At 35.2% G+C, this 12,207-nt stretch overlaps 1 protein-coding gene across 2 annotated transcripts; it reads left to right on the top strand.

The window, feature by feature from the left end:
• The first annotated feature begins 2,473 nt into the window (after window positions 1-2,473).
• On the top strand, window positions 2,474-12,160 carry LOC119984130 (myosin heavy chain, non-muscle). 2 transcript variants are annotated; one of them, XM_038827941.1, is made up of 13 exons: window positions 2,474-2,860; window positions 3,409-3,593; window positions 3,698-3,801; window positions 4,505-4,585; window positions 5,647-5,750; window positions 5,856-5,942; window positions 6,249-6,451; window positions 6,874-7,075; window positions 7,175-7,225; window positions 7,329-7,427; window positions 7,559-7,618; window positions 9,212-9,336; window positions 10,062-12,160. In XM_038827941.1, exons 1-13 carry the CDS (start codon window positions 2,570-2,572, stop codon window positions 11,218-11,220), a joined length of 2,751 nt encoding a protein of 916 aa, XP_038683869.1. In that variant the 5' UTR covers window positions 2,474-2,569; the 3' UTR covers window positions 11,221-12,160. The 2 variants fall into 2 exon arrangements, with proteins under 2 accessions (XP_038683869.1, XP_038683870.1); XM_038827942.1 differs by having other exon boundaries at window positions 2,475-2,860; window positions 9,215-9,336.
• The last annotated feature ends 47 nt before the right edge of the window (window positions 12,161-12,207 follow it).

Genomic DNA, 12,207 nt, shown 5'->3' with positions numbered 1-12,207 from the left:
CTTTGCTCCATCGACATTACTATAAGCTCGAGATTGATTCGAGTCTGGAAAATATATTCAAGTTGTGAATTTGAACTTGTGTGGGATAATAAAGTTGCAAATTCTTCTCATACTTTTAAATATTTAATAATAAAGTTTTACAGTGTAATTACATAACCAGCTAAATGAGGAAGCACTCTGGTCTGCTACTTTAGTCAGTATCCGAGGGAAAAGAATAGGTTTTCTTCAAATAGGTTCCTTGTGATTTTTGGAACGAAGAAAAACAGGATTGGTGGAGGACCTCCCATAACCGATGCATCAAAAAAAGTCGAAAATTTTTGAAAAAATTATATATTTGTGGTATTTAATGTTACGAATTCATAGTTATAGTTTTTTTTTTAAATAAAAATCAAATTCAATGATGAGGCACAATAACTATAGACGGTTGGATATAAACTCAAAAATTATAGTCTTCTCTATTCTTCGTTTGCTGCTTCTTCTCGCTTCTTCCTTGATCGTCGCTTATTCTTCTTCTTCTTCCTTGCGATTGACATTGGGGCTTCTGAAGTTCTTCCTTCGCTTGCAATGGAGACAAATCTTCAAAGCAGAGCTTTTGATATAGAGAGAGAAATAGAGAACGAAAATGAAAAGGCATTCATTCGATTATCATAAGCATATTTGATATTAGAGCATCCACATCATATTATTTAAACATGGATCTATCTGTAAAATAAGGAATGATTAAATAGAACTTGTCAAAATAGAACTCTTCATTAGATAACTTAGATGTTCCATATTTTACAGAACATGAATAATGGTTTCCTAAACATAAAATAATATTTTTTATTATTTTTCTCTCTCTCCTCGCTCCTCATTTTTTTTCCCTCCTCTCTCTCCCCTCACTTTTTCTCTTTCTCCTCACTTTTTTTTCTCTTCCTCTCTCTCTCCGACAACATCTATTCTTCTTCAAATCATGGAATTAAACCAAAAGAAATAGTTAAACTTCTTCAATTTTTAATGACATTAATTTATTATTTTAAATAACATTAATTGATTAATATTAAATATAATTAATCTATTGTTTTAAATGGAATTAATTTATTATTTTAAATAGAAATAATTTATATTAATAGAATAAAGGAAAGAGACAGAAATATTATCTTAATGCATTAGATAATATGATAGGTAATCTGATAGGAAAGTGACATTTTGTCTGTATTTTAGAGAATCTGTTAAGGAAACTAATGATGCAGGTGCTCTAAATATCTGTTTTGTATATGCTAATATTATATATGTTTTAGATATGCTGAAATTACATATGAAAATACACGTTCTCTCTCCTCCCCTATTGATTATGTGGGTCCCGCAACATCCACTTTTCTCTCCCTAGAGCTACTCCAAATATGGAGCATGAGTTAAATTTATGAAAATTTTGAATGTGTCAAAAGATGTCTATTTATGGGAGAGGAGGCAGCTCCTCCTCTCCCACAACTTTGCGAAACCAGTTTGTTTTCGATGGTATAATTTAAATTGATAGATCACAACTTTGGTTATTCTCACATCAAATCATTTTATTTTTTGATAAATAAATGTCTTTTGATTAAAGGCATGGTAGACATCAATCAGAGACTATTCGATTGATAATCGTTTAAGTTAGATATATGTGTGGTATTAAAAAAAAAAAAAAAGGCACGGTAGACAAAAAAACAAAAGTGCATATGTTTTTGTCACTATGACACTTAGGCTCCGTTTGGTTGAGCGGTCCTATTGATTTTCAATGTTAGCTGTTAAGCTATGAAAAAAAAGCTGAGCTTAAAGTTGTAAAATAAGCCGTGAGGTGTTTAGTAGAACTGTTAACTATTGTTAGCGGTTATGTTGTCTAAAATATATTTTATTTGTAATTTTTTAATTTTAATTATTTTATTTCAATATAATATAAATTATTATAAGTATTAATATGAATATTAAATTTATATGGCATTTTTAAATTTATTATTAATTATTTTATTTCATTAGTTTATAAATTATAATACTAGAAGTCTAGAACTAATATTATAATTAATACAAAAATGACTTAAAGTAAAATATAATAGATAAAAAATAAAAAATCGAAGGTTGGCTGATCTCATTTTTTTAAAAAAATACCATCTATTAATAAGCCACAAAAGTGGATCCCACCATATTTTTTATAAAAAAATTAAAGAACTCATAAATTTTATAATAATCAAAACGTGGGACCCGCTATTAAATAAAATAAGCTTTAAAGAGCTCAGCAAAAAGCTCATCCCTAGAGCTTCTTTTCCAGAGCGATAAAACTGACGATAATATAACGATACCGCTAGCTTATTTGATCTATTTGGTAAAGCTTGTATCGTTAACGGGATCGTTAGCTTTTAAACTTGCATGCAAAAGCCTTGCCAAACACACACTTCGGCTTTGAATGTTCGGATGGTCCAATTATATTAACTTTTCATCTCCACTAATCAGAGTCTACACACGCCCCTGCATACTCACCTCACTCACTCGCAAAAGAGACGAAATTAATCGTTAGGGTTTTCCAAATCCCCGCCAATTTCTTTCCCTTCCATCGATGGCCATGGAAGAGGAAAACCAAGGAAACGCAGCGGCTAAGGAACCGAGCCCGAGCTGTAAATCACAGGCTAGCTCTTCGCCTTCTCAGCCTAACCCAGAAACCCCGAATGCTCTTAGCGTTCAGAAACCAAGAAAACTACGTTATCCCACAGCCAACAAGCCATTCGGTCCCAGAGAATTCATCCTATCGGTGGCAGCCATGTACTGCTCTCAGCCCCTAACCCATGATGACCCCAATGTCTGGGGTGTACTGACTGCCATCTCCAAAATTGCCCGCAATCGCCGTCAGGTTCTCTTACAGTGTCTGATTTCTTTTCATTAATTTTTTTCTGATTTTGTTCTGAATATTTTCGAAGGTTTAGATAATAACTTGGATCAATCTATAGGTAAAACTTGGAACTTTATTTAAATGATGTGACCATCTTAAAATATTTTGTCACCACCATCAGTTGACTACCTTCACCAATTTAGAAGAACTACGTTGCTCTTAATAAAGGTAAACAATTCCGTGCACAACTCTATCGCAGTGGGAGGTCAGACAGGCAGACCTTATCCCACATAATATGTGAAGTCACTGTATCCAGGAGTTCAACCGTCATCTCTTGGTTGTACCTTTGCAACTCTACCATTGGACCACATTACTTAGCCCTTTTGAAATCATTGAACCGAAGTTGCATTTTATTCTCACTTTCTCAGCCTTTGAGGAATCTATAAGTAATTGAATACAAAGCTGAATGTATATTTTTGTGGGTTTTTCCTGTTTTCATACATTTTCACATTGTGTCAGAATTTATTTATGCATCTCTTCTGTTATGCTGATAAGTGGTTGCAAATTAGGGAATCAATATACTTTTGACCTCGGATGAGCATTGCTTTGGTCGAGTAGTAGAGGATATGAATTTCCGACTTCCATATGCTGCAGTCAGTGCGACTCATTGTCTGATATATCGTAAGAAAGTTGCAAGTGAAGATTCATCGCAAACATCAAGCCATTACACGTCTGTCTTCTTAAAAGATACTAGGTTGTTTTCTCTAATAGAGTTAGAAATATAAAGATTTAATTTTTACATGTTAATGTGGTTTTTTTCATCTATATATTTATTTTTTGGGTTATGGGTTATTGCAGTACAAATGGAACATATCTTAATTGGGAGAAGTTGACGAAAAATGGACATGAAGTTCAAGTTAATGATGGAGATATCATATCAGTTGTGGCCGCTCCTGACCATGGTAATACTTACTCCTTTTTCCATCCCTCCACCAACCACTGTCTCATAAGAATGTGATTTTTCCTTGGCAGGATCTCTGTCTATTCACGTTACTGCCCTTGTAATTGTCAAGGTTGCAATATTACTAGTTGATCAATTTTTCATTTTATTCTGAGTTAGTGACATTTCATTAAAAATAAAAAAGAAAAGAAATCTGAGTAAGAGACATATTTCTTTTCTCAGGTGAAATGTGATAGTGTGTTCTTGGTGCATATGCAATAAAATTTGTGTTTACATTCAAAATTCAAAAACATAATAATGTATTGCTATTAGAAGTATGCAATTTATTGTAGTAACTTTATGTAAATAGCTGATTCAAACTTAATCTTTGTTCCTTAATGGAAGGGGATCATATGAAATTACATGGAACTCATGGGTGGGGATTATTAGAAAACTAAGCCCGTTTGAGAGCATGGTGACACTTTTATGAAATATTTCTTATTTCATATAATTGACATTTGAGTTTCAAAGAATTGATCTCATTGGATATTTAATGAGTTGTAAATTAGGGAGGGAAAAAAGGTATGCTATGCTGCTTGTTATATTGTTATAGGCTTATAGCCTAAATAGCTAAGTGTTTATAAAAGTCAATATATTTTTGCTGGTAAGATTATAAAAATCATGATAAGAAAAATTAATGTTTCTTATATACTGCCTGGCTTCAGAACGTGCAATTGCTTTTGTCTATCGAGACGTTCTTAGATCTACTCCCGTGATAGATGGTACAGTTGCAAAAAGAAAAGGAGGTATGTCCATTGGAAACTCACGTCATACTCAAATTGCCTTTGCTTTTTCATTATTTTTTTTTTCTTTTGGTTCTTTTGTGGTCTTGCATTCATCAAATTGGTACAATCTGGATATGAACATATGCTATTATGTTTTTTAGTTTTAGGATGTCAAAAGTATTAATCAAAGATGTATTATATTTCTCAATGGTTGTTGTTTGATGATAGGTCTAAATACTTGAGTGAGGGGTTTCTTAGATGCTGGTCTAAATATTTGATTGAGGGTTGTATTATATTATAGCCTCTTGTTGATAATGATAGAAAAGTTAATACATTCTCTTATTCGGTATACCTATTTCTATCGACGTGTAATGAAATTATTTTTTTTGAATAAAAAAATTTAGATAATATATGTCTTGCTGAAGATTGACTCCTAATAATCAAGGAAGTGGGAACATTTTTCTAAGCTGTTTAACCGTGGAATATGTAGTCTAGCCAAGTGAAGTTGAAGTTTTGCATGTGTTGTTTTTTTGCCTTGTCTAAAAGTGTGAGAGAGAGAGTGTGTGTGTGTGTGTGTGTGTGTTAGTTTAAATTGAATCCATGTATTCAAACTCAAATTGAGCTCATTCAGATCTTATTCTAATCGAGCCTGAGCCAGAGCCAGAGCCAGAGCCAAAGCCAGTGCTAGATCGAAATGGCTCCCAAAAGGTTTGATTCAGTTGTAGCCAAAGACAGTTTGAGTTGTTTGGAGTATTCTTTCTATATTGCCAAACCACAAAGAAACTATTTAGATCACAAGCTCCAAAGTGAAAGCCCTTATTACATAACTATGCATGTACCTTTGGCAACGTTCAGCTTCGCTAATCTTTCTTTCCAACTAAATGTTGCTTCCTAAAATGAATTCTTTTATGCCATGTTGATCTATTTAGAACATATCTTCTATCATTGTCTTTCTTTCCAGTGATTACTGGACATCTTATTTTATTTTCTGCCTACTCGTTAGAATTACTCGACTTTTTCTTTAGATTAGTTGAATTTATAGTTTCCAATAAACTAATGGTTCCTCTTTTCTCCCCCAACAGAAGATATTGCTTCAGAAGGCAAGAGACTAAAAGGCATTGGCATTGGTGCTCCTGAAGGCCCTATATCTCTTGATGACTTTCGAAGTCTTCAACGGTCAAACATGGTATATCTGACCCTAGTGACTGATAACTTGCATAGTCTCTTATGAAATAGATGCTATATTATTTTCAATGGAAGGTTTATTATATCATTTATATTGCAAGTGCAGCAACTAAGGAAACAGCTGGAAAATCAAGTTGCCACAATCGAAAAGTTGAGCAATGAGAATCGAGCAAACAGCGAACTTCACATAAATGTATGCTCATGAAAAGAAATAACTTTCTTAATTACTATTTGATCATAGCGGAGTACTTCAATATGGTTTTTGGTCCAGTATATCTTTTTTCGCCCGAAGTGAGGATGACAAAAATGTGGTGGTAATGATTAGAGTAAAGTAAATTTGAGCGCTGCTTGTGTAAAGAGTTCCCCCTTTAAAATGACCAATATGTGTATTAGAAACACAGGCATGTTACATACATGTGCTTAAAGAATGATTATTTATTTAACTATCCCATGCTATCTCAACCGTTTCGTCAACAAAGTTTGCTGTTTGATTTGGCAGGAAATCAAAGCGATGAAAGAATCAGTTACACGGCCATATCTTGACCAACTCAAAGAGTTGCGTGATATGTTGGATGTTAAACAGAAGGAATTGGTGGAACTAAATAGAGTATTGGCCGTACAAAAACATGCTATAGAGGACCTAAGAGAAAGACTCAATGTTTCAGCTCAATCGTGTAATGAATCAAATGAAATAATGAAGAGGTAAGGAATTGTGTATTTTGGTTTGCTTCTACCTATTGAAGCATTTTATTAACATAAGAAATGCACTTACTTACTTGAGGGACGAAATTCCGTCCCTTCCCTGTATTGGCGTTTGGAGCTTTATGTATTATGCACTAGGTAATGCAAATATTCTTTGACTGATGAGTTTCTTTTACTCTTAATGTGATGTTTTCAATGATAAGTGGCTTTTATTTAGCATGACATGATGTGTTCATTTGTACAAAAAAAAAAAAATTCGCCACTTTTGAACTCAATGTTAAAATGGCTTTATCTTTTCTGGCCTCATTGTGTCTTGACATTGCAGAAGAATGGTGCTTGTGCTGTTTATATCATTTGCACAATAATGTATGCAATAGTTGAATGGAAGACACAGTAATAGCATTTTCTTTTAAACTTGCCAGTCAGAAAGCATCTATTGTTGAGCTCAAGGCACAACTAGATGAAGAGCGTGACCAGAGAAAAAAAGAAAGAGACAAGGCTGCTATTGATTTGAAAGGAGCAGTACATAGAGCTCAGTCTGAGGCTCAAGAGGAGCTTAAACGACATTCTGATGCTGCTTTAAAACAGGAAAGAGAGCTGCAAGATGTAATTAAGAAGCTTCAGGTGATATTTCTGGGGCTTTGATTGTAGGAACAGCTTTATTTCTTGCAGTTTCTGTCTTACAAGATTGAGGAAGAAATAAACGGCTTCCATATGATCCAGGAAAGTGAGAAAGAATGGTGTTTACAAGTAGACATTTTAAAGCCCAAACTGGTAAGATTGGAGTTATCTTAATAGTAGGGAAGAAAATGTTTGATTCATGCTCTATCAATTGAATGTGTAGAGGATTGTGTCTTGATTTCATTCTCTGCTGCAGGAAGAAACAAGGCTAAAATTGGTCATGTCGGACAATAATGTCCGTCAGCTAGAAAAGCAAGTTTCTGAAGGGCAAGTGGCTTCTGCAAGTGAGAGAAAAGTAATTTGTTCTTTTGTGCCTAATTTAGGAACTATCTATATAGTGATAGATTCTCTGATTTTTATTTATGTGTACTATCTACAATAACACTGTGACTTACTTTATTGTGCAATTGTGCCTTTTTGGAACAGAGAGCTGAAGGACTTGAGCATGAACTTGAAAGCTTGAGGAAAGAACTTGAGAGTGAAAAGGTATATGTGGATGTTATCTTTATCATCTAACACAAGTTATCACTCCATAACATCTTTAGGAAAATGTTCTTCCCCCTCCCCCCTCTTTTGCCCTTTCTCCTAGCTCTACAAGATTGGGAAATATGATCTAGATGAATTTCTTGGGAGTAGATTAGAGGCAGGACTTCTTTTTTATTAGTAACTGCGACACCCAACTGGAAATTAGAACCACAGCCTGACATCCATACCCTTAAGACTTTAAGGCATTATTATAAGTTGTGTTTTGACAACTCTTAAAGTAGAAGTTCAACCATTTTTTGAGGTGGATTCTCTTACGTATTTTAGCTTGAGTTCAATTAGGAGGTGAAAATCCATTTTCGAGCAGTGCCACATATCTGGAAGAAACAGTGAGAATTTAGCATTGCATGGATAGTTGGATGTGAGTAGTTGTCAACGCTTTCTTTTCTCTGCTTGGATTAAAATATAATACGTGAAGTCTCGTTCTGTTTTCTAATTTAGCACTCAGAAGAGAGAGTTGTATATGCAATTTTCCTTTGCTTGGATTCAAAGGTAATGCTCAATGTTTATTGATGTTGTTATTTTAGAGTAGGAAAAGAAGCAGTGGAAAAAAACCTGTGTGGATGATGCCTTGATGGTTCTGTCATATAAGTCATGGTATTGTTCTTTTTGTCAATGTGATCTCTATCATCTGTTCTATTACTTTGTCGACTTTCATATCCATCAAGAAAAAAAATTAATAATAATTCCATTATCAACTTTAGCCACAAGATTCCAACATCTGATTCTTGATTTATGTTGGAAGCGCAAGAAGGTGGTGTTTGTTGTTCCTGTGAATTGAAGATTGTTTCCGCAGCTAATGGATGCCAACCTTTTCTCTTCATCCAAATGCTGCTTCTTCCCAAGAAGTATAAAAAATGTATAAACAAAGTAAAACAAGTGTTGAAAGATTCCATATTTGAATCCAAGTTCTTTCTTGTGTACTTCCCCATAGACTGTTCGACAACACCTAGTTCCCCAAATGATTGAAGTTCCTTTATTATAAAGACCAAGGAGGTGGCAGCATGTAGTTTTTTGTATGCCCACAAGTCCTTCAATTAACCCAGTTGGATCTAAAAATGTTTTGATTACTAGCTGATTGTCATTCTTCGTCTTGTTTTATGCCTGCACATGATCTTGTTGATGATTACATAAATCCTGAAACTGTTTATAGAAATTTGCTGTAAAAGAAGTTCTGCCAATACCTTAACCAAGCTGAAGTAACTAATTATTTGTCTATTGACTGCTGTCAATACGTCAAGCTAATGCAGTCCTTACAAATGTGCCAACCTTTTTTCGAGGGTGTGGGTTGGGTGACAACAATTGTCAGTTTTTCTTTTTTTCAAAGAAGGTAAAAGTTGTTAATGGTGCCACCCATGTACGAAAGAAAATATTTACGATGATGTGCAGGGAAGAAACTCAAAAAAAATCAACAATAATCAGCTCTTTCTCCTTTGTTTCCCAGTTTGTATCTCTCTGACCCATTTCATTCGTAAACTGAGGTTATGCATGCTATTGATGATATTCTTAAGCTGAGGGTTTGCACACTGTTGATAGCAGGCTGCCCGAGAAGAGGCTTGGGCTAAAGTTTCTTCCTTAGAACTTGAAATAAATGCTGCAATGCGTGACCTTGATTTTGAGAGGCGGAGATTAAGAGCTGCTAGGGAAAGGATTATGTTAAGGTGAGAAATATGAAGCCATGAACATCATGCATTTTGGATTTGGTTACTGTATCATGCATAATGTTGGTCCATGCTCTTCTATATGTGATGTTTGTTTTGAATAGGATTTTTATTCTCACTGTAGCAGTGCTCTAGTTCTGATCACAATTCCAATATGCTGTTAATGTTGAAAGCTCTTAAATATGTCATCCATTTGTGCTTGCTCTGTGGCGACTCAAAATTATGTATTTCACATTTGTTTAGTTCTAGCTTAGATGGCTGTAGTTTATGCACTATTGAATGTTGGCACTCTGCTATTGAATATCTCTTATTCCTGTCTTGTAAGTTGTAAATCAGTACTTCGTTGCCTCGAGAATGTGATTATGAGGTCTCATACTGTAACAAGCATGCAAATAAGTCCTCAAATATATCTGCTGTACATTGGTTTTTCTTTTGGTGACACATCTAGCATTCCATTTGTTTTATATAGATATCAACGGAGAACCCTTGTATTACTACTATATTGTTAGATACTCTTATTGTTTGATGGCACATCTTTTGTCGTTCGCAATAAATTCAGCTATCTTTTACTCAAAAAAAATCCGTAATCTCTTATATGTTGGGAATGTTTTTCTACTCCTTCAATGAGTTGCATAAATATTCACATGCAATATGTCCAGTCTTGCATTCCAAATATGCTAGTAAATCTTGCAGTAATGGTCTATATAAACGTGAACATTTTCCAGGGAAACGCAACTTAGGGCATTTTATACCACCACAGAGGAGATTTCACTGTTGTTTGGTAAGCAGCAGGAACAATTGAAGGCAATGCAGAGGACATTGGAAGATGAGGAAAACTATGAGAACACATCACTTGATATTGATATTAACGCAACTTACATGAATATAAACGGAACCTTGGTCCGAGAAAATGAGACAAATGGGTGTTGTACCAACACAAAGGCAGGTTATGCTACTTCTGCTCAGAGGTTTGACAGAAATCAAGCAGTCACTTCTAGTGATGAAGCTAGCGTCACGGAGAAGCATGACTGTGATATTAGAAGTCAAGAAGAATGCCAAAATACACAGGATGCAGATTATACAAGCAAAGAACATGTTGTTAAGGGTGGTTTTGGTTCTGACTTAGACGGTGTTGGCACAGCACCCCTTCTGGAAGCTGAGACGATTGGAACTGAGCTAGTTCTTCAAACTGAAAGCCCTGGAATTGATGATGAACGTAATATTGATCTTAACAAGTCTGACACTTTGGTTGAGGACACAATGCAGCTCGATGATGAAACCCCTGTACATGAAAGTGACGAGCAAGCCCGAAAAGGTGTTTGTGAAAATCTGAATCACTCCCAGTCAACCCCCCTCGAAAATCAAAGAACTGTGGAAGATACAGAAACAGGAGGCACAATCAGAACAGCAGATCTTTTAGCTTCTGAAGTTGCTGGGAGTTGGGCATGCAGCACTGCCCCTTCTGTCCATGGAGAGAATGAATCTCCAAGTAAAGACAATGAGGAAGAAGGTGCTGCTACAATTCTACATGACTTAAATTGTCAAGTGTCAGAGTCTCAGACTGCCCCCCAATCTGATCCCACTGCCACCCGATGGAATCAAGAGCGTCGAGCATTGAGTGAGATGATTGGTATTGTTGCTCCTGATTTAAAGGAGCAGTTTGGTGGTGTTGTGGATGATAGTGATCAAAGGAGGGAAAACCAGGGTTCTTCATCAGACTCGGACACCGAAGGTTGTGCTGACAGTGATGATGATGGTGGATATGCTAGAGGTGGATCACTTCGAAATGCAGGGACCCAGGATAGTCATGAAGCTGAAGATGATACAAATCATGATGCAATGAATGAAGACGATGATGCTACACAAGAAGATTCTCTTGGATAGCAAGCATTTCAATGCTTGCATAAATCTGCTATTGTTTATTATATTTTCTTCTGTTTCTCCTAGTCTATAAAGAGGTGATTTTGTTTTCTGATTTCTTGGAGGTGCGGTTGTGTATAGAAGAAGAATACTGGAACTGTAAATAGTAGGGCTTGTTGGCAATTTCTCATTTAGACTCTCTTAAGTCTTTTGTTTCCTTCTCTTCCCCATTGTTTACTTAGTGTTTATGTCATCTCCTTTGCCCACAAAGTGTTGGATGATGTCTGCTTGTGACAATTTACTGGGAAAGAAACGTTTTCTGAATCATGTAAGGGTTTTTTTTTTCCTTTTTCTGGTATTGTATTTGTGTCGTTCAATTGCAGAAAATAGAAGTGCTAGGAGTGAGGGCCAGAAAGGATATAACAAATGCCGTGAAAGCACAAGGGTGTTTGATCATTGATGAAGATTTTCAAGTATTAGCAGTGCTTTTAGTAAACACTTGTCGTTAACTTAGTTGGTTATCTCTCTAGACATGGAACGTACGATGTCGGGGGTCAAGAATTTGAACTAATCAACTGAGATATTTTCTTATGGAATCTTGATTTTATGGACTTGTCTTACTTTGGGTCTACTTAACTGTCCGAAAGACATCGTTAGATTGTAGCGGTTTGTTCCTTTTTTTCTTGGTAAGTGGGATTTGGGAGATTCAAACTCATGACCATGGATGGAGGGATCATTATCACCCCCCACATAGTCATTTGCTCAATCTTTTTTACATCCGATGGTAGGTTTGTATCCATTGTTGCATTTGAGACTAACTAAATAAATACCAAATAATATTCTTGTATTGCCAGCCAATATTATAACCTTTTGTCAATTGTACATAAACATTCTCACTCTAATATTAGATTTCATACATGAACACCAAGATAACCTTACTTTTCCTTTCCCCAAAAAAAAAAAACCCATCCTTTATTCCTACTATCCTCGAATTTATTGAAAGAAAAACAT

The sequence above is a fragment of the Tripterygium wilfordii genome, chromosome 18 (genome assembly GCF_013401445.1).
Source record: "Tripterygium wilfordii isolate XIE 37 chromosome 18, ASM1340144v1, whole genome shotgun sequence".
Classification (NCBI taxonomy): Eukaryota; Viridiplantae; Streptophyta; class Magnoliopsida; order Celastrales; family Celastraceae; genus Tripterygium; species Tripterygium wilfordii.
Note: the sequence above shows the minus strand (reverse complement) of the source record. Positions and strands in the feature narration are given on the sequence as shown.